This window comes from Camellia sinensis, chromosome 3, assembly GCF_055761805.1.
Source record: "Camellia sinensis isolate YWXY chromosome 3, ASM5576180v1, whole genome shotgun sequence".
Taxonomy (NCBI): Eukaryota; Viridiplantae; Streptophyta; class Magnoliopsida; order Ericales; family Theaceae; genus Camellia; species Camellia sinensis.
The window spans coordinates 36,600,737-36,628,562 of record NC_138963.1 but is presented as its reverse complement, the minus strand read 5'-3'; the positions used below and the strand labels follow the sequence as shown (position 1 = coordinate 36,628,562).

Below are 27,826 nucleotides of genomic sequence, written 5' to 3'. Positions count from 1 at the left end.
GTCGCGACATACTTCTGATCACTGGTTTGAAGTCGCGACATCTCTGGTCAAGTCGCGACCCTCTGGTTCTACCTTGCACAAGCCTGTTCTCTCCTCTGTGGTTCGCACCTGGTTTGCGACCTCCTTTTCATCTCGGCTTCTGGTTCTCTCGGGATCTCTCTAATTGATATTTGTGTTTGGGTCAAATTGCTGCTTCTGGAAACTCTATGTATTAGTATATAGACCTAACTAGATTTTGGGTATTATACGTTTGACCTAACTAGTTTTACTATACTTATTTAGGTCCTTTATAATTTTTCATAATATTGTCACCATGTGAGAGGGTGATTTATGCTCCGGCGTTGGGCCGAGGTATAAACCGAACAGGTTGGGGGCCCAGCAGAGCAGTGGGCCGAGATGATCGACTGTTCACCCGGAGATGGGGTACCAGAACTTCGGCCGGGCAGAGTTTGGACTATGTGCTGCCCCGAACCGTGCAGAAGGTGCCCGGCTAGGAAGTGACCGGTCAAACCAGGATGCTCGGTCTGAGGATTGTCGAGATCAGACAGACCGAGAGGCCGGCGCTCGGAAAGGCGCGGTCAGCCGAGGTAGTTGACTGACCGGCGAGAAGACCGACCAAAGGAGGATCCCGGGCTAAGCTTTGCCGAGATGCCGCCTAGCCCGGTCCTTCATTCGGTTATCCGGTCGGGCGCTTAAGGTATGAAGCATGGTATGACCGAGGTAGGGCAGCTCGGCTGCCGAGCTCCAGCTATGCTGTCAGGCAGTTGAGAGCAGGTGATGAACGGCATGGTTTAAGCTGACAGATGGGATAGCAGAGCCACGTGTCAGGAGATGACAGGGAGTGGATATGGGGCACAGAAGGTATATAAGCCTGTCTGCGCCCCCCATACAGGACACACGAACACTTTGTAAGAAAATCCTTACACTCAAACACTCTCCCTTCTCTCTATCTATCCCCTGTGTGTGTTCTAACTTGATCGTCGGAGGGGTTTTCCGGCCACACACCGCCGGGTAGCTCACCGCTATTGTGCTCGCAGGTGATCGGACAGAAACGGAGCTTGGAAGAAAGGAGTACGGGCTTGCCGGAATATTTGCTCCCCGTACAATTGGCGCCGTCTGTGGGAAGCTTGACAGACAAAACCTTGTCTTCCAGGTTCATCTGATCGCCGTCCATGGCGAACAACGACGAGTTCCCGTTGTCCGCCATCGATGGAGCCACCCCGGAGTATACCCGAAGGAGAGAGGGACCACCTGCCGTCCATCCAATGGCTGAGTTGGGGACGCCCACTGGAGGACAGTCAGGGGACGCGCGGGATAAGCGCGGAAGGAGTCATGGGCATTCACGGAGTCCAGACGGTCACCGGCGGAGAGACTCACACGCCAGGCGACTGGAAAGCAAGTTAAGGGACCAAGACGCTGTCATCAGGCGGATGGCGGCGGAGATGGAGGATCTTAAACGGCATGTCAAAGGGAAAGGTGTAGCTGGAGTGGGTGACCACAGTGAGCGCACCCTATCCCGCCGTTCAGGCGGACAGAGCCAACGACATACTCAGTCCATATCTATCACCAGAAGTTACCAGGTTGGTGATTCCGACGTGCGTGCAGAAAAGTCCAGCGCGCAAGACAGCACCTACAAACCCTCACGTCCGGCGACGACGTCGAGGTATTCTTATTCGGCTCAGTCAGAGGACTTACGGGCAGTATTACGGGAGCGGGCTCGCCGGCGCGAAGCTCAGAGAATACCTGCTTTCCAGCGGCTCTCCTACGGGGTACATGCCAGCGAGGAGGTCGGAATGCCTCCACCCCGCCAGGCAGTGCCGATATTCGAAGATACAGACTTGGCAAGGTTGAATGCCACTCCTTTCTCCCTGGAAATAGAAACAACGCCGCTTCCAGCGGGCTTCCATCAGCCTAAGTTCACGCTTTACGACGGGAAAACCGATCCATACATGCATGTGAGCCACTTCCGACAGGTTATGGCCGGACATCGGCGCAATGACGGACTTATGTGCCTAATCTTCCCGTCAAGTTTAGGCGAGCTGGGCTTAAAGTGGTTCGAGAGGTTGCCGGAAGGGAGTATACAAAGGTGGCATCAGTTGGCCGAGGCGTTTGTTACGCGCTTCAAAACCAACACAAAAACACCAAAGGAAGTTGATCACTTGCTGAGTGTCAAGATGGAACCGTGCGACACACTGAAGGCGTACAATTCAAGGTATTGGGAAACCTTCAACGAGATCTTAGACTGCCCGGTCAACCTTGCTATCACGCAGTACAAGCGTGGTCTCCCGGTCGGACATAGACTGCGGGACTCGCTTACCATGCACCAACCGACTTCCATGGGCCAGCTCATGCAGCGCATCAACGAGCACATCCGAGTAGAGGATGATGCGTCGGCTTCCACCGTAAAGGCCACTCCGGTCGGAACAGACAAGAAGACAGCAGGCAAGGTGCACGCAGTTGGGCAAGAGTCCAACCGCTCAAATGACCGGGCAGAGGAATCAGACCGAGGTTCAAGTCGAAAAAACCGGGGAAGAGGACGTCGGAATGACCGGGATGACTACCCCCGTGATGACGTTGAGGACGCAAACAGGAGAATGAAGGCAAGGACTGGCATAACCACGGTCTTTAAGATTCCAATCTATCGCATACTTAGCGAAATCCGAGACGAGGAGTATGTCCGGTTTCCTGCTAAGTTGGGCGATGGACAAAAGGGGTACAACCCGCGGTATCGTTGTACGTTTCACCGGGAGAGGGGCCACCGGACTGAGGATTGTTTGCCTTTGCGACAACATTTGGAAGAATTGGTTGCGGCCGGGCATCTGGACCTTTACATTGATGGCGGAGTGAAACCAAATCAGGCTCCGGTCGATCCCAGGGGACAGGACGACCGAGATGCACCACCACAAGGAGTCATTAATGTCATCCACGGCATCGTGGAACCGGAGCGTGTCTGCGAACTCCGGGGCATGATCAAGAAGGCAGAGCACATGAGGGAAGTTTTGTCAGTACAACCCGCCATCAAGAGGGGGAAGACAGAAGAGAAAGACGTGATAAGTTTCACCTCAAGAGATTTAGAGCGCATCCAGACGCCGCACAACGATGCTCTTGTAGTAACACTACGCGTCAAAGAATTTGATGTTAGACGAATCTTGATCGATCAGGGAAGCTCGGTCGAGATCATGTATTATGATGCGTTCAAACAGCTCAAACTCCGTGAGGCAGACTTGGCTCCGGCCACTTCGCCACTGGTTGGATTTAACTCGCAGCCGGAGTGGCCATTGGGAAAGATTATCCTGCCGGTCAAAGCGGGATCCGTGGTCAAGCAAGTGGAATTTTGGGTGCTACAAGTCCCTTCAACGTACAACCTTATCCTTGGAAGAGGATGGCTTCACGCCATGCAAGCCGTAGCATCGACCTACCACCAGGTGATGAGATTCCCCTCGGCTATGGGGGCAATCGAGGAGATTTGGGGTGATCAGGTCATGTCCAAGCAATGCTTCGTGGCGGTCAACGGGAGCCGGGCTGCCAAAGGATTCGTTCAAATGATCGGGGGACCGGAGGACCAGAGTGTCCTGGATGATGTTGGCACCAAAGCCGAGGACAAGGCTGTCGAAGACTTGGTGGAGGTGCGGATTGATGCCGAGCAGCCGGACAGATTCTTCTTGCTCGGTTCAAGTCTCTCGGCCATGGAGAGAACCGAGATGATTGAGTTTTTGATGGCAAATATTGAAGTCTTTGCATGGTCGCCCTACGACATGCCCGACCTTGACCCAGGTTTTATCTGCCATCACCTCAATGTCTTCCCTGGAGCAAATCCAGTCATCCAGCGAACAAGGCGATCGGCGCTGCATCACGCCGAGGTAGTAGCAGAGGAGGTAAAGAACTTGCTTGAGGCACGAGCAATACAGGAAGTGCACTACCCTCGGTGGATTTCCAACACGGTAGTGGTGCCCAAGAAAAATGGAAAGTGGCGAGTTTGTGTCGACTATAAGACAGTCAACCGAGCTTGTCCAAAAGACAGCTTCCCTTTGCCGCGCATTGACCAGCTAGTGGATTTGACGGCTGGACACAGCCGGCTCAGTTTCTTGGATGCATACCGCGGCTATCACCAGATTGCCATGCATGGGCCTGACCAAGAAATCACCTCTTTTACGACTCCAAGGGGACTCTTCTGCTATCGAGTTATGCCCTTTGGTTTGAAAAACGCCGGGGCAACCTTTCAGAGGATGGTGACCAAAATGTTCGCTCCTTTGCTCGGCCGGACAATGGAGGCTTACATCGATGATATGGTGGTAAAGAGCCGACATGAGGCACACCATCTGTCCGACTTAGCCGAGATGTTCGCCATTCTTAAGAAGCACAAGCTGCGCTTGAACGCCTCGAAGTGTACCTTTGGCGTGGGATCCGGGAAATTTTTGGGATTCTTAGTCACGAACCGAGGCATCGAAGCAGACCCTACTCAGATCAAAGCCGTGCAAGAATTGAAACAACCTAGCTCGGCTAAGGACGTACAGCATCTGGCCGGTATGGCCGCCGCGCTTAATCGATTTATAAGCCGGTCATCAGATCGCTGCCGCCCTTTCTTTCAAGCATTGAAGTCAAAATTCTCATGGGATGACGAGTGTGACCGAGCTTTGGCTGAGCTCAAGGCTTATTTGTCTTCCCCGCCGCTGTTGGTTACACCAGAGCCCGGTGAGGAACTCTACCTTTACCTTGCCGTCTCCCAGCATGCAGTAAGTGCGGTGTTAGTTCGGGCTGAAGGAATTAAGCACCTCCCAATTTTTTACGTAAGTAAGACCCTTCTGCCGGCTGAGACGCGGTACTTGCCGCTGGAAAAACTAGCGTTGGCACTGATGATGGCTTCGAGGAAATTGGCACATTATTTTCACGCCCATACCATCGTCGTACTGACCGAGTTCCCTCTCAAGGCCTTGTTTGAGCGCGCAGACTTTTCCAGCCGAATATTAAAATGGGCGGTCGAGTTGGGACAGTTTGATGTGAAGTTCCAGCCGCGCACCGCAATCAAAGCCCAAACCTTGGCCGATTTTGTTGCCGAGTTCTCACCTGGCACTCATCCGGTATGCCCGGTCGTCATTGCCGGGGCAGATGATGAGACGCCCACAATGCCAACCGAGGAACTACTATCTGCAGAAGGTCGCGCCGCGGAGTTAGCGCGCACCATCGAAATTCCCTCAGTTTGCACGGTAATACCTCCCGGTGTTGCGCTGACGGAGTTGTGTATCACCAACCCATCCACTCTGTCCGGTACCGCATCACCAAGGGGGGAAGGAATGGTTCCACACCGCTCAGAACTTGATGATTCGCCTACGGACTTGGGCATTCTGAACCAACTTGCTGAGTCCGGTGCCGAATCCTCAAGGGGGGAAGGAATGGTTCCAGGCAGCTCAGAACCTGCGGCCGGCTTCACACCGCAACCTGGTGTTTCGCCTACGGACTTGGGCATTACGGACCAACTTGCTGAGTCCGGTGTCGAATCACCAAGGGGCACTGACTTTGAACCGGTCAACACCAAACTTGACACCGCACAGCCGAGCAGTTGTGATCCCATTGCCCTTCGCAACTCTCAGGACCCATCTGACTGCTGGAAGCTTTTCGTGGGGGACATGTGGAAGCTTTTTGTTGATGGAGCGTCCAACCGCCATGGTGCCGGCCTAGGTATTGTTCTTATATCCCCGGACGGCCTAACCATAGAGCATTCTATCACACTCGGCTTCCCGGCATCTAACAACGAGGCTGAGTACGAGGCGCTTCTTGCCGGGCTCAAGAGCGCAATCCAAATGAAGGCTGCCGAGCTTCTGGTATATAGTGATTCCCAGCTTGTGGTTAATCAAGTTTCCGGGATTTATGAAGCGAAGGACGACAGGATGGCGAAGTACCAAGCTCTGGTCAGGGACCATATCAAGCAGTTTGAGGCAATCAGAGTCCAGCAGATTGGCCGGGAAGAAAACAGCCGGGCTGATGAACTCGCCGGCCTCGCTTCCATGGTAGATAGCACATCTCCAAACCCCCTATTGATTGACTTTCTTCCGCGGCCAAGCATTGAAAACGCCGGGCAGACGGATGTACTCTGCGCCGAGCTAGGTCCTTCATGGATGGACCCATTGATCTCGTTCCTCAGAGACCGGACTCTTCCAGCGGACAAGAAAGAAGCACACAAAATCCGGGTGAAGTCCGAGCGGTTTTGGCTCTCTCCATCAGGCGCGTTGTATAAGAAGTCCTTCACCGGTCCTTATCTCAAGTGCGTGCACCCGAACAGTGTGGAGGCCTTCTTGTTTGAAATTCATGAAGGCAGTTGTGGCAGCCACGTCGGGGGACGGTCCTTGGCTTACCGAGCTATTTCGCAGGGATACTGGTGGCCGTGCATGCAGGCCGACGCCCAAAAATATGTCCGCAAGTGCGAGAAATGCCAAAAATTCGCTCATCAGATCCACCAGCCTGCCAGGGAACTTCTTCCCCTCACCAGTCCTTGGCCTTTCGCCATGTGGGGGCTAGATATAGTGGGACCGTTGCCAACAGCACCGGGCAACCGGAAATTCTTCATCGCGGCCACGGATTACTTCACAAAGTGGGTTGAAGCTGAGCCCCTGGCCACCATCAAAGAAAAAGACGTGAAGCGATTTGTCTGGCAGAACATTGTCACGCGGTTTGGCGTCCCCAAGATTTTGATCTCTGACAACGGTACCCAGTTTGACGGTCGCCTATTCAGAGGATTCTGTGATGACCTAAAGATAGAATTCTACAACTCCACCCCGGCCTACCCGCAGTCCAATGGTCAAGCCGAAGCATCAAACAAGACTATACTGGATGGGTTGAAGAAACGGTTGGAAAAGGCTAAGGGCAAGTGGGCTGAAGAATTACCGAGCGTCCTTTGGGCATATCGAACAACCCCGCGACGTTCGACCGGGGAAACTCCATTTGCTTTGGCTTATGGCATGGAGGCGGTCATACCCTTGGAAGTTGAAATGCCCACCCTCAGAACTGAGAGTTTTGAGCCCGAGCTAAATGCCGAGGCTATTGCCTTGGAGTTGGACTTAGCGGAAGAGCGCCGGGAGAAAGCCCTCATCCATGTTGCCGCTTACCAACAAGAGCTCTCCAAGAAGTATAACAAGACAGTGCACCCCAGACCGTTCAAAGTTGGGGATTGGGTTTTGAGGAAAATTATGGGCAACACCCTGGTGCCAGGAGAAGGCAAACTAGGGGCAAATTGGGAAGGACCTTACAAGATCACTGGTCTGGCGGGCAAGGGGGCTTACCACTTGGAGGATCTAGAGGGAAGAGCCATACCCCGGCCATGGAATGCGGCCAACTTGAAATTGTATTATTTTTAAGCTTTTTACTTTCCTCTTTTTTGTAAAGCAATTTTTTGGCTTGCAAAGCAGAATGTAATTCTTTTTGTCAAATTATAGAAGTCATTTTGCATTAGCACTCGGATTGTTCTTTTAATGTCTAAAACCGAGATGATTTGCTCCGGTTGGAAGGGCTGGTGTTTTGTCCAACTTAGGATCCCCAACCGAGATGATTTGCTCCGGTTGGAAGGGCTGGTGTTTTGTCCAACTTAGGATCCCCAACCGAGATGATTTGCTCCGGTTGGAAGGGCTGGTGTTTTGTCCAACTTAGGATCCCCAACCGAGATGATTTGCTCCGGTTGGAAGAGTTGGTGTTTTGTCCAACTTAGGATTCCCAACCGAGATGATTTGCTCCGGTTGGAAGAGTTGGTGTTTTGTCCAACTTAGGATCCCCAACCGAGATGATTTGCTCCGGTTGGAAGAGTTGGTGTTTTGTCCAACTTAGGATTCCCAACCGAGATGATTTGCTCCGGTTGGAAGAGTTGGTGTTTTGTCCAACTTAGGATCCCCAACCGAGATGATTTGTTCCGGTTGGAAGAGTTGGTGTTTTATCCAACTTTGGATTCCCAACCGAGATGAAGTACTCCGGTTGGAAGAGTTGGTGTTCTGTCCAACTTGGGATTCCCAACCGTGATGAAGTACTCCGGTTGGAAGAGTTGGCGTCTTGTCCAACATGGTATCTTGTCCAAACTTAGCAACAACCGAGATGGATATTTCGGTGCGTGAATTTGTTTTGTTATGCTCAACTGCGTCGACCATGTTATGGACTCCGGTCGACCAAGTGTTCAAATGATAAGTCGTACCGAGATAGTTTGCTGTAGACGGAATTAATTACTACCGGGCAAACACTTGGCGAAAATTCAAAATTTTTCATTGATAAAGAAATTCATTACAAAAGGTGGGGACAAAGCCCGGTTACATCAAGTGTATTGAAAGCAAAAATACAGAGAAAAGAAACCTAAACTAAGGGGGAAAGATTGGCGAACTCATCCTCGGCAGCATCAGCGTCAAGGTCAACAGCTTGGCTTGCTTCTTGAGCGCCGGGCTCATCGTTGCCGGGCTGTTCAGGCACCTCGGCCTCTTCTTCCTCAGAATCTGTGTCATCCTCTCCATCTTCAAGTCCTTCCTCGGCCTCCGCTTGAAGCGCAGTAAATACATCATTTGCATATGGCACGAGGTAGACCGGTAGTGAAGCTTTGGGAGGATTGGCAAAAACGTCGGTGTCAGAGCCCTGGCCGAGGTGTTCACAGGCAGACTTCCAACCGGCCTTGAAGTAGATGTCTTGTGTTGCAAACACCTGCTTCTTATAGCTCTCCTCGGCCTCGTTGAACCCGGCCTTGTTGGCAGCCCGGCAAGCCTTCTTCTTCGCCTTCTTCAAAGCGTCAACCTCGGCCTGAAGCTCACTTTGTTTTTTTTCGGCTGCGCCCAGCTGACCGAGCAGTCTATTGTTGTCATGGTTGGCCATTTCGAGAGAAGCTTTAGCCCGGCCGAGCTCGGCTTGGAGGCTTTCAACATGGCTCGCAGTGTCGTTGGCTTTCTGCCTAAGCCGGTGGATGCGCTCTAGGACCAAATGTTGTTTTTGAATGGCCTGCAAAAAGAAGCAAAGTACATCAGAAAGGGGACCGAGCAAGAAGGACCGAGCAAACACCTGTGAAATGTTAAAAAGAACGCCGACTTACCCTGGCCATCGACTTCACAGAAGATTTTACCAGCCGGGTGTCAGGGACGTGGTCACTGCCTACCACGTCGCCCGGTAGGAGAAATGCTTTGGAGAGATCGAAGGCGAGCAAATGTTCTTTGTCTGCCTTGATCGATGCAGTCGCCGGGATGTCCTGTCCCCGGTGCTTCAGCTGAGGACGCCAAGCGGGCACGGGAGCAGGAGTTTCAACAGGATGCTCGGTTGTCAGCTCGGTGACGAGCTCGGCGGAGGGATCTGCCCTTGGTCTTTTTCCAGCCCGGCGCGCTTCTCTGGCGGATTGCACGGCAGCTGGAGCCGGAGAAGCAAGGGCTACGACGGCTGCACTCGATTGACCGGCAGCCGGGGAACGGGTGGTGACGCTCGGTATCTCGGCTGAGGTCGCGGTTAGAAGGTTTTTGATCCGAGATCTTTTGGCCATTTCTTGCTCGTCAGTTAACCGGATTAATGGGACGTCTGGTAGTGTTGGATCTGGAGGTGGCGAAGGAGCTCTAAGGAAGTCAGTTACTCTACTCCGGCGCGGAGCAGAATATCTGTAAGTCGGTGTGTAGCCGAGCAATTCGTTGCAGTCTCGGTGACGGTACCTAAGCACGGCCCGAATTGCCTCGACGTTGGGGAATTGGTAGTTGGCTTGCAAGGCTTGGATAGCTGTAAAAGAAACAGGGAAACCGGTTAGTAAAACTAAAGAATAAAGTTAACCGAGCAAGTTTGAGTGGCTTACATGAAGAACCGAAGTCCTTGCTTATGAACCAACCCGGCACCTCGGCTGTTTCGTAGTTGCCGGACACCCAGAAGAAATCATCATCGTGCATATCTTTGTCCGGGGTGCCGGTTACGATTTTTTCCTTGCCCGGTCTTATTTTCAGGTAGTAAGCCAGGCCGTCACCGGTGTGGCCCATAGTGTATTGCCTTAATATCTCGGCTAGGCCTAAATTGGCGCCCAACCGTTGGTTCAATTCGTGTACGCCGTTGATTATTCTGTATGTGTTGGTGGACACCTGTGTGGGTGCCAGCCCGGTTCGGCGGAGGAACTCGGTTATGAGAGGGTTGAGTGGGAAACGAAGACCCCCTTCAACGATGGATAGCACGGTGAAGGGGCATTCCTCCCTACCCCAAGGCGTGGTCTCTTCTTCGGCCAGCTCGAGATGGACGTCGGCCGGGACGCCGTAGTCCTCTCTGAAAGCGGCTAGCGCGGCCGGAGTATCCACAAGGAAGCGGAACTTCCCCATTTGTGGCCGACTTACTATAGCCCGGTTGATGGGTTGGGCACGGTGATAAATTGCTGCAGCTCGGTCCTGAGAGGTTCAGGAATGACAGGGGTCCCTTTGGACTCTGCAGGAAAAGGATGGTAAGTGTAAGTGTGTGGTTTCGCTAAGAGAGCTAGACTTCAGCTCGGTCGGTAAGGGGGCCAAGCTACCTCGGTTGTCTGATTAAGGAGCTCGGTCGCCCAAGCAGACCTGATGTTAGCCCGGTTAAGCGACCAAGCCCTTTGGTTATCTCGGTTTTTGCCATGATTGGAACAAACACGTTGTTTGCCCGGTTTGGCTAACTTTTCGGATCAAAAGAAGGCCCAGAGCCCGGTTCACCCCAGTTTTTCGATGTTCTTCAGGAAGACGAAGAACACCAAGAACAGTGGGAGGTTTAGGACGTTTTCTATGGTCTAAGCCCTAAAAGCTATGTTTTCGGGTCCTAATGTGTGCAAAATAAGAGTAAATAGCAACATAAGAGAGATTGGACATCTTACATGTGAAGGGCCGAAGGTGTTCTTCCCAAACACGAAGAATGGCAGGATGGCAGTCGAGCTTGGGTCTGAGAATCGACAGAGATGGATGCAGCAGTAGAGGAAAAATGGAACAGGGGGGGGGCAAATTTGTATAGGCGTTAGAGACCGCCCAAATTCAAATTCTGGCAAAAACGGCGGGTTGGCTGCCCGATGACCAATGGCAGACCGCCACGTGTCACCATTTATGGCTTTGGCAGGACTGAAGCGACGGGTTGAAAAGACGAAGAGCCAACCGAGCTGCTTTCAACGAGAAAAGGTCAGCCGAGGAATACAACCGGTCAAATCTGCGGACAATTGCGTCAACTAGCTCGGTCGAAGCTTGGCATCCTGACGACCGGATAAACGTTATCTCGGACAAGGTGAATAATCCCAGTCACGCTTCCGCGGACGGAATTAAGGGGCAATTGAGAGGGTGATTTATGCTCCGGCGTTGGGCCGAGGTATAAACCGAACAGGTTGGGGGCCCAGCAGAGCAGTGGGCCGAGATGATCGACTGTTCACCCGGAGATGGGGTACCAGAACTTCGGCCGGGCAGAGTTTGGACTATGTGCTGCCCCGAACCGTGCAGAAGGTGCCCGGCTAGGAAGTGACCGGTCAAACCAGGATGCTCGGTCTGAGGATTGTCGAGATCAGACAGACCGAGAGGCCGGCGCTCGGAAAGGCGCGGTCAGCCGAGGTAGTTGACTGACCGGCGAGAAGACCGACCAAAGGAGGATCCCGGGCTAAGCTTTGCCGAGATGCCGCCTAGCCCGGTCCTTCATTCGGTTATCCGGTCGGGCGCTTAAGGTATGAAGCATGGTATGACCGAGGTAGGGCAGCTCGGCTGCCGAGCTCCAGCTATGCTGTCAGGCAGTTGAGAGCAGGTGATGAACGGCATGGTTTAAGCTGACAGATGGGATAGCAGAGCCACGTGTCAGGAGATGACAGGGAGTGGATATGGGGCACAGAAGGTATATAAGCCTGTCTGCGCCCCCCATACAGGACACACGAACACTCTGTAAGAAAATCCTTACACTCAAACACTCTCCCTTCTCTCTATCTATCCCCTGTGTGTGTTCTAACTTGATCGTCGGAGGGGTTTTCCGGCCACACACCGCCGGGTAGCTCACCGCTATTGTGCTCGCAGGTGATCGGACAGAAACGGAGCTTGGAAGAAAGGAGTACGGGCTTGCCGGAATATTTGCTCCCCGTACACCATGTCAGACGACAAAAGTCAATCTATAAATTGCAAACTTGCTGGAGCCAATTATGCTTATTGGTCCATTGTTATGAATTTTTTTTTGCTTGGTCGAAAAAAATGAGGATATGTTTCTGGTTCTGTCTCTCGTCCATCAGATCCCAAAGCGAATGGATATTAGGTTGCTTGTGACACTAGGGATTGTGATAATGCCCAAGTTCTAACTTAGTTTCATAATGCTGTGGATGATCGCATTGGGATGATGTTCTCCAAATGTACTACTACCAAGGAGGTTTGAGACTATTTATAGGGGGTTTATCAGCAGTCCATCTTTGCCAAACGGTGTGAGTTGGAAACAGCTATTCAGAATGCTCGTCAACGAGATCGGTCTATTTAGGATTTCTACATGGGACTTTGGGATCAGCTTGCTCTCATAGAACCATCTAGTCTTAAGGTACTAGATGCCTATCTGCAGTTTCGAGAAGAAGGTCGTTTGGTGCAATTTTTAACGGCTCTCTCCTCTCAATATGAGGCTATCCGTGGTGGCATCTTTCACCGATCGCCTCTTCTCTCTGTGGATGCTATCGTTCATGAGCTCCTCTTCGAGGAAACCCGTCTTAAGACGGTCTGTCAAACTCTGTCTCCTTCTGTCTTCTTGGCTCTTACTTATGCCAGTTAGCCAACTCTGTTGTCGGCTCCCCCACCTCATCAACTTTAGGGCAATGCAAAGCCCAAGAAGGGGCCATTAGCCTCTGATGAGTGTGTTTTTTGCCATCAGAAGGGCCGTTGGAAATACAACTGTCCCAAGAAGGAACGTCAGTTTGCTCAGTCTTTTCAGCTGCCTCAGACACAGTTTCGACCTTCTACTACTTATATTGCCTCTGCTCCAGCCTCTAATCCTGACTTGGCTTCCTTGCATGCCCAAATGGCTCAGCTTCAGCATCTCCTGTCTACCTCTCAGCTATCCTCATCTGCCTCTGCTCTCACCTCTCTTCATTCAGGTTTGTTTGGATTCTTTACAAGTATCTCTTCTTCTGTTTGGCGTTTTTACTCTGGTGCCTCTCATCATATGACTTCTCATCTTTCCTTACTTCAAAACTGTATCCCCCCCTCTCTTATATTTCTGTTAATACTACTAATGGGTATGGTATGCCTGTTTTATCTGTTGGGTTTGTCTTACCTTCTGCTATGTCTGTTGTTACTATTTCCTCTATTTTTTATGCTCCTCAGCTATCTGTCAGTTTATTATCTATCAGTCAACTCGATACTTATGGTTTTAATGTTATCTTTTCCTCTTTTGTCTGTTGTGTGCAGGATCCAGTGTCCAAGAAGTAGATTGGAACCAGTTGTAGAGTTGGCGATCTCTGTGGTAGAAAGCTTGCATCTCTCTCTATCCACCTCTCCAGCTGTTTTTTTCTTATTTCAGTTAGATTATTGGTCGAGTCAGTTCTACTAATGGCATTCTCGCCTAGGTCATTTGTCTGTTGACCGCTTACGGCCCTTAGCTTAGTTAGGATTATTGGGTAAAGTTTCTTCTAGTCAAATTGATGAATGTTGGGGGTGTAAACTTGCCAAAATGTCAGCTTTACCTTTTTATAAAAGTACTTCAGTTATTGTTTCTCTATTTTCTCTTGTGCATACTGATGCCTGGGGACCCTCTCTTGTTCTCACTAAAGGGGATTCCGTATACTATGTGTCTTTTGTTGATGATTGCACCCGTTATACTTGGGTTTATCTTATGACTCATAAATCTGACTTCTACCAGGTATATCGTACATTTTAGTCTATGATCACTACATTGTTTGGGGCTACCATTAAATTGTTATGATCTGACATGGGTGGGGAATATTTAAAACTGAGTTTTGTGTGTATTAGGCCAATTTGGGTACTATTCACCAAACTTCTCGTACTGATACACCTGCCCAAAATGGTCGAGTCGAGCGTAAACACCGTCATCTCCTTGAGACAGCTAGTTCTCTTCTCTCTGCCTTAGTTCCTGTTTCGTTTTGGGGAGAGGCAGTTCTTACTGCTGTTTTTTTTCTTAACCGAATGCCTACTCCTCTTCTTTTTGGTTAGTCTTCTTATGAGGCTCTGTTCTCTTAACTTTTTAATTATTCCCTTCTTCGTGTGTTTGGGTCTACTTGTTTTGTCTTTCTTCCTCGTAAAGATCGGACCAAACTTACTGTCTGGTCTGTCCTATGTGTCTTTTTGGGTTATAGTCTTACTCAGAAAGGCTATCGGTGTTACGACCCTATTTCCCATCATCTTTACGTCTGTTGTCACGTTTCTTTTTTCAAATGTTTGTCTTACTTTCAGCTTCCTCCTACCACTGCTCCAATTTCCAAAGAGGGTTTAGTTCACATTGATCCATTTCCTTCTGAGGTCCCTCCTGATGAGTACATTTCGACTGTTCCCTATAACCTTTCTCCCTTTTCTCCTCCTTCTGCCCAGCCTACTCCTCCTCCGTTGCTAGTTTATTCTCGTCGCCAGGCTCTCCTTCCACCAGTTGTCTCTGCTTCTACTGCTGATCCTCCTCCTTCTGACGATTCTAATCTTGTTGCACATTGATATCCTACTCGAGCACGTCATCCTCCAAATAGGTTGGGTTGGTCTAATACATATTTTTCTGCTTCCTATCGTATTTTTTTGTCTATTATTCATTTTTTTTTAGAACCTCAGTCTTAAAAGGAGGCCTGTTAGGATCTCCATTGGATTCAAACTATGGAGGATGAGTTGTCTGCTTTACAGAAAACTAGTACTTAGGAGTTGGTTCCTTTGCCTGTTGGTAAGAATCTGGTTGGTTGCAAATGGGTCTACAAAGTCCAAACTCATTTTGATGGTTCTCGTGAGCGCTACAAAACTCGTCTGGTTGCCAAAGGTTTCTCACAGGAGTATGGTATTGATTATGAGAAGACTTTTGCTCCTATTGCCAAGATGATTACTGTCCGTACTTTGATCTCTATCGCTGCTTTTCATTCTTGGCCTCTTTATTAGATGGATGTTAAGAATGCTTTTCTTAATGGCCATCTCACAGAGGATGTTTACATGCGTCCTCCCCGTGGCCTTCACCATTCCTCTGGACAAGTTTGTTGCTTTCGGCGTGCTTTGTATGGTCTGAAGTAGTCTCCTCGTGCTTGGTATGATTGCTTTCAGACTGCTGTTATTGCACTTGGGTTTTAGCCTTATGCTCAGGACTCTGCTTTATTTCTTCTCCACACCTCTGTTGGATTTGTTGCCTTATTACTGTATGTGGATGATATGATCATCACTGGCTCTGATTCTTCTGCTATCTCTGAGATCAAGCAGCATCTTTTTTGCACCTATGAAATGAAGAATCTGGGCCCCTTGCGTTATTTTCTTGGTATTGAGGTAGTTTCTTCTCCCAAGAGCTACTTTCTATTTCAGGCCAAGTATGCCAATGAGGTTATTCATTGTGCCGGTCTTACTAACACTAACATTTCTGATACCCCCATTGAGCTTAATGTGAAGCTCACCACTACTGATGGTGTTCTTCTCAATGATCCTACCTTATATCAAGAGCTCGTGGGTTGTTTAGTCTATCTGACGGTTACTCGCCCTGATCTTGCCTATGATATTCATATGGTTAGTCAATTCGTTTTGGCTCCTCGTTCTTCCCATTGGGCTGCTTTGATTCGAATTCTTCGCTATTAGGATTTACTGTTGTCTTCTACTTTCTCTTTGGACTTGGTGGCTTATGCTGATTCTGATTGGGCTGATGATATCACTAATCTCAAGTCCACTTCTAGTTTCTGCATGTTTCTTGGTGATTCCTTGATTTCTTGGAAGAGCAAAAAACAGATTGTTGTTGCGCGTTCCACTGTTGAGGCTGAGTACCGTGCTATAGCTCATGCCACTGCTGAGATTGTTTGGCTTCGTTGTCTCTTGACTGATTTGGGTGTCCCTCAGTCTTATCCGACCTCCCTTTACTGTGATAACCGTAGTGCTATTCAGATTGCACATAACACTGTCTTTCATGAGCGATCGAAGCATATTGAGATTGATTATTATTTTATACGTCAGCATCTGCAGTCTGGTTCTATCTCGCTTCCTTTTGTCTCTTCTGCGTTGCAACTTGCTGATTTCTTTACAAAAGCTCACACAATTGCTCGCTTTCAGTTTCTTCTTAGCAAACTCTCAATATTTTTTACTAAAACACCTTTAGTTTGAGCAGTGGTGTAAGAATATTATATCAATTATGGAAATATATCAATTCGGTTGATTGTATATTTGAGATTGATTGTGTGAATATTAGATTGATTGTATAGGGTTATTATTTCCTATTTCAGATTAGGGTTAGGATTGCTATAAATATTGGTTGTAATCTTTGTGTTAGCACAAGTTGAATATACAGAAATATTCAGAAACTTACAATTTCATCCAAGAAGTATTGATTTAGAACAACGTCCTTTGTAGTTTCTCTCGCATGTAGTTATTGTGTCAACTTTCCTATCATTTGAAGTAGTTCATTCAGGTGAGATATTAAACGTCTCCTTGTCTGATCTCGACAATATTCTTGATTTTGAGATGCAGGAGCCAATGATAAACACATATGCCAACTTTAGAGATGATGTGCTCCCTCGGATCAAAAGGCTTGGTTATAATGCTGTTCAGATCATGGCTATTCAAGAGCACTCCTATTATGCTAGTTTTGGGTAATTTGTCTATGGTTATGGTATATGTTTGTTTATTGAATCGGACTCTTGTTTTCCTTTTTAGGTTTCCAGATGTTGTAGGCCTGCGTTCTTCTGTATTGGGTGACTGATTTTCTTCACTTTTAACACGAAGATGCGTTTTTTCATTTGTGTGCCTCAGATACCATGTCACCAATTTCTTTGCACCTAGCAGCCGCTGTGGAACTCCTGATGATCTCAAGTCTTTGATAGATAGAGCTCATGAGCTAGGTCTGGTTGTTCTCATGGATATTGTGCACAGGTAATACTTAAATTTTGGGACAGATCCTTCTAGTGAATTTTAAAGATTTACTAGGGGTGAGCAAGGTCCGGATTGGTTTGGTTTGGGATAAAACTAGGACCAATCCGTTGTCTATGGCTTTATAAAAATTGGAATCAAACCGATCCATTTAAATCATGGAACCAATCTGAACCAAACCATTTAAGCATGGTTCGGATCGGTTCGGTTTGGTTCGGTTCGGTTTGGAACCACAATTTCACATAATCTATTTACAAAGGAAAATCATATATGACATTTTCATTTCAGCATTAATCTGTTCATGATATTTTGAAACATAAACATATATATTGTTCCACCATTAACTTAAACAAGCATAATATCTTGTAAATAAACATACTGTTCAACATGTAGCAAGCATAAAATTTCCATCAAACAAATATTTTGTCTGTGGCAACAACAATTACAAAACTAAAATTAAAAAAAGCAACAAGAATAGCAGCAATAACAGCATTGTTTTAGGGTTTGGTTTTATATATAAGAGAGTAGGATTGCATGCATCAAGGGTGTATGGTTTAAGTTATATACAGTTCAAATCGGTTTTACTCCGGAACAGTGAACTTAAATCTAGAACCGATCCGCGGGGACCGGTTCCTCAATTGTCCAATCCAAAACCAAATCACAAATTCAAAAAATCAAACCAAACCTACCGGATTAAACCGGGCCGGTTCGGTTTATGGATTTTACAGTTTTCTTGCTCAGCCCTAAGATTTACTGATTAGTTATCCGTTGTGCGCGATAGATAGACTTTTTTGTGGTTAGAGATGTAGAAAAACATATGTTATACATATACTTTACAACTGTATAGTTCATTTTAGAGGTGAAAGACAAATTGTTTGTGTAGAAGGATAAGTTATCCTCTGAAATGAACAGTGTTAATCAAGATAAATAACTGGTAAGTAAACAAAGTTATGAAACTTCACCAATACAAAATGTGTATATCTCCTCAGTATATCCTAATAGTCCTAACAACTGAACCATTGCTATATCTGACTGGAAATACTCAATGAATCCAGCCATGCATCAAATAATACGTTGGATGGGCTGAACATGTTTGATGGAACCGATAGCCACTACTTCCATTCTGGATCACGGGGTTATCACTGGATGTGGGACTCTCGTCTTTTTAACTACGGACACTGGGAAGTATGTGCTAATATCCAGTTATAGTGTAATGCAATGAAATTTACCTTACTCTTTCTCTCTATAGGCATAAACATTGATCTATACTTGTTTTAGGTACTACGGTTTCTTCTTTCAAATGCAAGATGGTGGCTGGAGGAATACAAGTTTGATGGGTTCAGATTTGATGGTGTTACTTCAATGATGTATACTCACCATGGATTGCAGGTGCAATTAAAATGCCATGGCAAATATACTGTGCAATTCTTGGTGGTGTGGTGTAGCGTGGTTTTATATTTGAAATTCACAATCATGATTTGAAATGCTATGGCCTACATGAAAAACAGCAATCTAAATCGAAGTGTTACTCCTTAACATTCAACTTGAGCTTGCTGTGTAAAGTATAGTCACTTTCAATGTCAGAAATGGTCTTAAAAGTAAACTGAATACGCTTTAAGCTAGCTAATGTTTACTATGGTCTATATTTATGCTGACCAATTGTTTCCAATCCCAAGAAATGGCCAAAATCGAAAATCAAAAGAACCCATTGTATAGCCCCGTGCGGCCCTTGATGTAGGCCATGCCCATGCCCATGATGAGGATGGAGGAGGAATACAAAGCAGAGCCAGATCCACATTGTTGTGGTTGGCTAGAGATTTTCTATTTTTCTATCAATCTCATGCTACATTTGAATTAATTTTTTATTCTTAGAATAAATTTGGATATCATGATGACAATGTATTTTTTTATTACTCTGTCATATATATATATATATATATATATATATTTCATTCCATTCTAGTGTTTATAATTTCCCTATCCAAATAATAGAACGGTAATGAGCATTCTACACCCATGCAATTCAATGTTGGCAACCAATAAGAGAATGAAATGAGTATTCCATTCCCATTCTCATTCAAATATGTATTCTAGTTCAACTTATTTGATTCTATCGTACCAAACATCCCTTATTGTTTGGGCAAACTACTGCTATTCATATAACTTTTATGTTTCCCTTTAGTCTATACTCCTGTATGGGTCATTTTATCTGCCCATTGTTTATAAGCAGTTGGCGGTTAACTAATTATGAGGGCTTATTTCACAAACATTATAGTCATTCAAAAGGGGTTCAAAGTCTTAGATAAAACATATGTTGCATCAAACTTTTATTTGCTTACCATGTGTATCAGCTGCCGGATAGAGGTTTAAGCTTCAATTTTGATGGATATGTTGAGATCCTGAATGCTGATATATTCTGATTGCAAGGTAGAACAAAGCTGAAAAAATTGAACATCTCGTCAATGATAACCTATGTTACATGGACTCAGGTACAAGTCTCGGATGTGAGTATGTATCTAAGTGTCGAATTCATCTAATTCTCACGTCAATAACACTGGGAGAGGTCTATATTTCATATTTCTTACATACATCTTTTATTTTTTCAAAGTAAAAGAACAAACTAAATTATAGCATTTTATGTATAAAAAGAAAGTGTTATGCATAATCACTTATTAACTCTACTACTTACTTATTGGGTGCTTCTCTAACTAGGCCTATCAGACACATATCTCATACCCTTATCCAAGTCCATATAACATAGACTATAAAGCACGGATACTTCAAATAGGAAGACGTATCCGTATCGGATACTGATACTCCTTAGATACTTACGGATACGTATCAGTTACTTATTAAAAGTATCGGATACTTCTTAATTAATACTTAGTTTTGAAGTATCGAATGCTCCAAGTCACATATTACTCCTTTTACGACATTAGAATTGTATCATTTCTTGCATAACATCATAATATAATATAATTGGAAGGATAAATAGAATATTTTTACAATACTTTGCTTAGTTTTTTTATAAAAATAACATAGTAAGCTAAATTAATAGAATTCATCAAATTGACATATCTTCATTGTATCATGCATATCCCTTATAACTACATAGAAGTAAGGATTAATAAGATAATATAACAATAGTAAAATTAAATATCAATAAATAAATTAGCAAATAAACTTGCATAGAATATTTTTGACTAGTGCAAAAAAAAAAGCATAGGGTCAAGTTGTGAATTGTTTTGATATTATAATATCAACATATTAGACTTGATATTGAAATGAAATATTTGCAAGACCTATTGAAAATTTAAAAACTAAACTAGCTACTGTCTTAAATTAATACCTAATTCTTAAAGATTAGTATTTTGCATCATAAAGTTACTGTGGTTTCTCAACATTCTTGAGATTAGGTATAACTCACTGCTAATAATTTATTTATTTATTTATTTTTTACATACGTATCCTAGCCGTACCTGTATCCTACTTTTTTAGGTTTTGTTGTATCTCCGTATCCGTATCCGTATCCGTATCGTATCGTATCGTATTGTATTCGTACCTCGTATCCGTATCCGTGCTTTCTAGAACATAGACGATATTATGGTTGCGTGTGATTGGTAATCTATTTTATTTTGGGATATGTTGCTATGTGTTTGATATTTAAAGAAGATAGGTTTCATTACATGTGCATACATTAATAGATATTAAAAATAGTGATTTTGGTGAATATATATGCATCTATTTCGTTTGGCAATCTACTTACTACTTTTCTGACACTTTTTCTCCCACTTTCTCTTTTTATTTTTTTATTTTTTTTTTATTTTTTATTGCTATTAGGTAGCATTTACAGGAAACTACAATGAGTATTTTGGATTTGCTACTGATGTAGATGCAGTGGTTTATCTGATGCTGGTTAATGATCTTATTCATGGGCTATTCCCTGAAGCTATTAGTATTGGTGAAGATGTGTGTATAGTCTCCTTTTGCTACTTGTTTTTACATCCTTTTCCCCTATTTATATAGCACATTGCATACACGCTAACTCTCATTGAATGAAACACATCTAATGCAGCTGTAAATAGGATTCTGTGAACAACACCTATGAAAGTATGTAATACTTAGACAAGCATGAGTTTCTTGGATCTCATTGATGCTTTGAATGGATCAAGGCCTTATCCAATAACTTTCATAGCGACATTGTTGGTCATTTGATTATAACCATAATGACTAAACACACCTGCAAGTGGCAAAAGACAAGAATAAAGGACAACAAAAAACTAGTGCTAACCACTGTTTATAGGATAAGTTATCATACTATCCATTTTTTTAATTAAGCAATCTTTCTTGCTTTCCAGGTTAGTGGAATGCCAGCATTCTGTATTCCTGTTGAAGATGGTGGCATCGGGTTCGATTATCGCTTGCATATGGCCATAGCGGATAAATGGATAGAGCTTCTCAAGTATGTAGCTTTTTAAACTCCATATGCTTGTTTGTCGACCTTGAAAGCAGATTGTTTTATGATTTTAGAAAGATGTGTTACTAATTTATTATTGACAATAGGTTTGCAGGCCATAATTTGTAAAGGTGAAGAATGTCATGCCTTTTCTAAACTACCAAAAAATCTTATTATGCAAACAAGAAGAAAAACAGAAAATAGTAGTATCAAGAAGCGAGTACAATATATATGCTCTCATATAAATGCACTAGGATAATCTTAAGTGAATTGAAGTTAATAGGAATTATCCTTTAAAATCCATCATGACTTCTTTTTATTTGTCAGTTTTTAGTCATATATGAACTGTGCATCTTCGTAAACTGCTCATCCTTTTTTTTCCCCAACAGTAAGTGTAGCCTTTCTGTCGGGGGGGACAAAGGATGTACAACTTGTATATTCAAAAGTTTACAGGTATCCTAAAATTAAGCACAATTACTAACTGATGTTGGCTTCCTAAAACTTATGGAAATTGTTCCCAAGTTAAAATGAAAATCTTGGAAACCAAAGTAGCTGCAACGGTACTGGAGGGAAGAAGGATGTATGACTTGTTCATTCAAAATTTTAAGGGCATCGTGAAACTGCTCTTGAATTATTGACATCAAACTTAGGTTGTTAGAACTTGTTAAATGATGCTGAGCTTGTAGCTTGGAGACTGGCACAAAAGTATGTGTACATTATGAATGCGACCATTCCAATCATCATTGCTGAAGCGATAATTCTATTTCATGGCATGAGAGGGAAAGGATCAAAGTCCTCAGTTTCGGTTGACATGTCTATTACTTTTCTTAAATATACAGTAATGAAATACAGTGGTGTTCCCTACATGACGACGTATGATTAAGTGTCAACATCCTTTAACATAGATTACGAAGGTGATACCTAACTTCAAATAGAAAGTGTGAAGTCATGATGTTTTTCAAATCTATCCTCTGAAGTCTATCACTTTGGCACACGGGATTCAGCTGGGTTTCTCTAATTTATGTTATTTTTGTGATCTGTAACTGAATTCAAGAAATGATAAAACATTTGCATTGTTTACAAAAATGGAACTTTGTTTATTCAAGTTGAGCTACCACTAAATCTTCATCCTTAATGTGACTCCAGTGTATGACTTTGTCTTGTTATTTGAACAGGAAAAGGGATGAGGATTGGAGAGTGGGTGATATTGTTTACACACTCACTAATAGAAGGTGGTTGGAAAAGTGTGTTGCTTATGCTGAAAGTCATGACCAAGCTTTAGTTGGTGACAAGACCATTGCATTTTGGTTGATGGACAAGGTTATCTAACTTCTTTTTAGTATGTGCTTATCACTTATTATGAAGGAAACAAGGTTATATAAGTTCTGCTTAGTTGTGCTCATCTCTTACTCTGAAGGACATATGATATGAACTATAAATACCTCCAGTAATATTCTGAGGAAGCATTAATGTTAGTTCAAGGTTGAATTTGAAGGAATTGGAGTTTTGTAACCTCTCAGAAATTGAATAAATGACTTGGAGGCAATGATATGGTTGTCATGCATTGTAAGTTGTAACTACGTATTTCATGTTGCAAGCTGAAATTTTTTATAGGGCACTGCTTGGAAATAAAAGAGAGGATTGTTTAGTGACTTATTGTGTATGCTTAGATGAGAATTTTCCATCTTGTGCAATAACTTTGTAATGGCCAAAGTTTGTTGTTGATCCCAACTTTTTGAATGTATTTCCTTATTTGAGTTGCACTTCTTCAAAAACATTCATTAACTTTTTTGTATTGCATGGAATAAGTAGAGCACCATGACATACGTACATATGTATTCTGTGCTCTTCAGCTTTCTAGATAAAGAGTTTTGTTTTGAAAACCAGAGTGCTAGACACCTAGAATTATTTAATGTTATGTTTATGTTAATATTAATTTGGTCACTTAAAAAAAAAAATCATTATTTAATTAGCAGACAGATGATCTTTCACACGCCTAGACAGTTTGGTTTCAGATAAGGAAAGCACATCCAAATTATAAAACTAAAAATTTATATTAAGATTTTTTTTCCCTGCTTTGTTTCTGTGTGAAGCTCATTTAAATCAACCTCAATGTGGAACTCAAGTTAAATTTATTGAATTATATTCAAGATTGCATGATCATTTATAAGTTATAAAAAATTGTGAGTTTGATGTTGTCAAGTTTAGTAGTATGTATAACCAATGTTCATATTGTAAATTATGGTTAAAATATACAAGATCAATCTCTGGTCATTTGATTGAATACAGTAGAAGTGGTAATTATTCCCAGATATTCCTTTATCATTATATGCTATTATTTTGTTGTTAACATTCCTTGTTTGATGAGAAATAAGCATTCCTTTTGTTTCTATGACGATGCCAAAAATTCATATTTTTTTTTTTTTAAGAATTCAAATTGATCTCATATCTGGAGGTCGGGCCATTTTATTTGTTTTTTCAATAACCGATTCTTATATGGATTACTGGATGGATTTCTGCTTTTGTCTTCCAAAACCAACTAGACATGCAGTGAAGTTTAGAACATGTGTGTGCAATAGACGAACTTTTCTTGATGTTTATCATGGTTCCTTGGTTACAGCATCGGCTTCTTGTAGTTATGTATAGTTGGTTGAAGAGAACAGTTGATCCTGATTTGTTTGTTTTTTTAGATTTTCTAGATGATATAATTGGGTAGTGCTCGGTTTGGGTTTTCCCATTTGCGATTCCATTTTGTATTTGTTGCATCATCTTGATGCTTTTCTAATAAAGTGCTTTATTTATCAAAAAGAAAAGTTTAGAACATGTGTGTGCTATAGTTACAGTAAATCTGTATGACAAACAAATTTATGAATGTTTCTTGGCTTATAATTATCCCCATTATTCTCCCATGCTTTACAGGATATGTATGACTTCATGGCTTTGGACAGACCATCAACTCCCCGGATAGATCGTGGAATAGCATTGCACAAAATGATCCGACTTATTACTATGGGATTAGGTGGAGAAGGTTATCTGAATTTCATGGGAAATGAATTTGGACATCCTGGTAAGGATAGGCATTTTGCTTTATTCATCCTTGATCTGGAATTTAACTATCTCATCATGTATTGAACTGCTTTTGGATTTGATGGGCTATGTGTGGTTGCTAATTCTCCTCAATTCTTTTTATCAGAATGGATAGATTTCCCGAGAGGTGATCACTATCTTTCTGATGGCAAATTTATCCCTGGAAATGGTTTCAGTTATGATAAATGTCGGCGGAGGTTTGATCTTGTAAGTTTATTTCCACTGATGTCATGAAGTTGCCATTTTATTCATAAGCAACAAGAGAGGCGTCTTGTGGGTTCGCTTTCACCAAGTATAACATTTTATATGAGAATTGCAAGTTGGAATGATGAAGTGGACTTCAAACTGATGTAGTAATGAATTAATTTTAACTTTTCACTATGTTGCAGTAAAACTTGTGTTCTGAAATTTGGCATGAGTGAAAATACAAACTGTTTGGGTTAAATCATAAAGTGGAAAATAACATGAAAAACCCATCATAAAGATTAAACACAAAACAAGGATTTCATGGTTCACCCACCAATAGGGCTTCCATCAACGCGTGAAAACAATAGAGGAATTTATAATAATGAGATTATGAGTACATGGATTTTACCAAAAAAATTCGTGAAAATTGTATTCGAGCCATTAAACAAAAGAGAGCACAAGAAACCCAAAACTGAAATTGTTTTAATTGGATATGGTGCACAGGAAAAAACCCAAATGAGCAATATTGAGTATTATATTACTGATTTTCACTCACCAAAGAGAGCTTCCCATGAGGGGACAACAATTCCACCTTGGGCACTCCCATGCACCTACCAGTGAACCTTTTTATAGAGCCCTATACTATCATAATAATGTTGTTAGTGCCATGCAACTGTATTGGATTCTGAAATGATAGTAGCTTTTTGTTTAAATACAGAAGGAAAGAAGAAAATTTAAATCTATCATAATATGAATCCATATAAATTTAATAGCAACAATTGGGGAGATTGGAACAGATGTGATCCATAGAATTAAGGCGGAGTGGCTTAAGTAGAGGAGTGTGTCTGGGGTACTGTGCGATAAACGAGTATCCGCTAGACTAAAAGGGAAGTTCTATGGAATGGCAATTAAACTAGTTATAATGTATAGGTCGGAATGTTGGGCAATTAAGAAATAATATATAGATAAGATGAGTGTTGCTGAGATGAGAATACTAAGGTGGATATATGGCAAGACTAGAAGTGTGTCAAGACTAGAAAAGACAGCGTTAGGAATGAGTATATTCGAGAATGGATATGAGTAGTACCGATAGAAGATAAGTTGAGAGAGAATAGATTAAGGTGGTTTTGTCATATACAACGGAGACCAATAGAGGCAGTAGTGGAGAGATATGATATAGTGATGGTAGATGATAGTATAGGGGGAAGGGGCAAACTAGATTGACGTGGACTAATGTAGTGGATAGAAATATGAATCTCTTTAATTTGACTAACGAAATAGCCTTGGATAGAGTCGAATAGAGAAGATGGATTCATGTAGCCGATCCCATTTGATGGGACTTAAGCCTTAGTTTGGTTTGGTATAAATTTAATAGCAATCTGAATCCATATGAATCCAGGCACAAAAAATAACAAAATAAAATGAAATAACGCGCGCGCACAAAAAAAAAAAAAGGGAACGGAAGGTGCATTAAACGAACTTAGTTATTTTCTCATTTCCGCTTACTTCTTAGATTCTTCAGTAAACAATCATAGCCCTCCTGTTTCACTTTCCATCTGATAATATTATGAAATGTCAAATTACAAAACTACTCCGAGGGACTGCAATTTCCTTTAACACTTACATATTCTTTTTGCTGGAGAATTGCATTCTTTATTGACTGAATTATATTTTTATTGTATTAGACCTTCAAGATCACAAGAAGCAACTCACATAGTATGGAAATTGGAGCCACCTTCTAGGATTTCTGTGTATGTTACAAATATAGCTTCTAAAATTGTGGGATTTTGCATAATCAGGGCGATGCAGATTATTTACGATATCATGGGATGCAAGAATTTGATCAAGCAATGCAGCATCTTGAAGAAGCCTATGGTGTATGTTTTTCTTGTGCCAAATATTGAGCTGTTTTTTTTTTTCATAGTGTTATTTAATGAATTTCTATATTTTTGTAGAGCTTCTAAAATTTTCTGAAAGTATTGCAAAATGTTGGGAATCATATGATTAGTTATAAAATTTTACACTGGATGTTATTTATGTTGGAAAGAAGTCATAGAGTCCAACACATTGTACCTTCTCTTCCCTCGTATTGATAGCCTCTTTCGATTCTTGGAACCTGTTAACTTGTCAAGGGAGAGGGGGAATATTTTGGGTCGGCTAGAACTTACCCTTGAAAACCGACTTGCAAGGACAAGGTTATCTTAACCTATGAAGCACAGACACGTCCCTGAGGCTTGCGTATGAGTGTCGGACACATGTCGGACACGGACACGCGTCGGACACGCTGTGGACACGTGTCCAACACTCTCCCCTGCGTGTCCCCCTTTTTTTCAGAATTTTTCAGAGTCAGACACGAGGTTGAACACGCGAGGACACGATTCAGACACGCAGGTGGGTGGATCGAAGAAGCCCTAGAACTGTTGGAGAGGAGAAAGAGAGCCAGAGACAGATCGAGGGGTGCTTCTCTGTTCTTCTGCCTTCGTCTTCCTCTTCCTCTTCCTCTGTCTTCGTCTTCGCTTTGTCTTCGTCTTCCTCTTCTTCTGTCTTCGTCTTCGTCTTCCTCTTCTTCTGTCTTCGTCTTCTGTCTTCTATCTTCCTTCTTCCTTCGTCTCTCCTTCTGTCTCCTTCTCTTTCTTCTCTTCTCTTTGTCTGATTTCATTTACCCTCTCTCCACTCCACCCTTTTCTTTTTATTCTCTTTTTTCTTATTTTCTTTTATTTTATTTGTAGAAATTTAATGTATAAAGAGAAATGATTGTATTATTGATAGATTGTATGTTATAATTCCTATATATAGAAGAGAAGATGGTAGTAGGTGTAGGTGGTAGTGGAGGTGGTAGGTGGAGTGGGTGGTAGTGGAGGTGGTAGGTGGAGTGGGTGGTAGTGGTAATTTACATTTACACAATTTACATTAACAGCCCCCCTCAAACTCAAGGAGGATAGGTACTAGCAAACTTGAGTTTGGAGAGAATAACAAAACAGAAAAGTAAACTGATAAATAAAATGAAACAGGATAGGAGACACGGTATGGTTGTGTCAGACAGTTTACGGGGTCATGTCGGACCGTTGTAGCCAAGGATCTGAAAAGCGGTTGCGGTCGCCGTAACGGTGGCGGTGGCGCGGTT

General features: G+C 43.6%; 2 protein-coding genes across 7 annotated transcripts in view; one reads left to right on the top strand and one right to left on the bottom strand.

Moving 5' to 3' along the window:
- LOC114269688 (1,4-alpha-glucan-branching enzyme 2-2, chloroplastic/amyloplastic-like) overlaps positions 1–27,826 on the top strand; it is a 57,839-nt gene that overhangs the window by 18,389 nt on the left and 11,624 nt on the right. For 3 of the 6 annotated variants that reach the window (XM_082919523.1, XM_082919524.1, XM_082919526.1), the window contains 10 exons: positions 16,575–16,696; positions 16,857–16,976; positions 18,029–18,158; positions 18,252–18,362; positions 20,814–20,942; positions 21,332–21,435; positions 22,605–22,749; positions 24,349–24,496; positions 24,623–24,723; positions 26,502–26,579. In XM_082919523.1, the coding sequence (XP_082775649.1) occupies positions 16,575–16,696; positions 16,857–16,976; positions 18,029–18,158; positions 18,252–18,362; positions 20,814–20,942; positions 21,332–21,435; positions 22,605–22,749; positions 24,349–24,496; positions 24,623–24,723; positions 26,502–26,579 (1,188 nt within the window). Of the gene's footprint in view, positions 1–16,574; positions 16,697–16,856; positions 16,977–18,028; positions 18,159–18,251; positions 18,363–20,813; positions 20,943–21,331; positions 21,436–22,604; positions 22,750–24,348; positions 24,497–24,622; positions 24,724–26,387; positions 26,580–27,826 lie in introns of all 6 variants that reach the window. The other 3 variants (XR_014363764.1, XR_014363765.1, XM_082919525.1) reach the window with 3 other exon arrangements.
- On the bottom strand, positions 8,187–9,751 carry LOC145822460 (uncharacterized). Its single transcript, XM_082919527.1, has 2 exons — positions 9,047–9,751; positions 8,187–8,955 (listed from the first exon to the last, which is right to left on the bottom strand). Exons 1-2 carry the CDS (start codon positions 9,482–9,484, stop codon positions 8,326–8,328), a joined length of 1,068 nt encoding a protein of 355 aa, XP_082775653.1. The 5' UTR covers positions 9,485–9,751; the 3' UTR covers positions 8,187–8,325.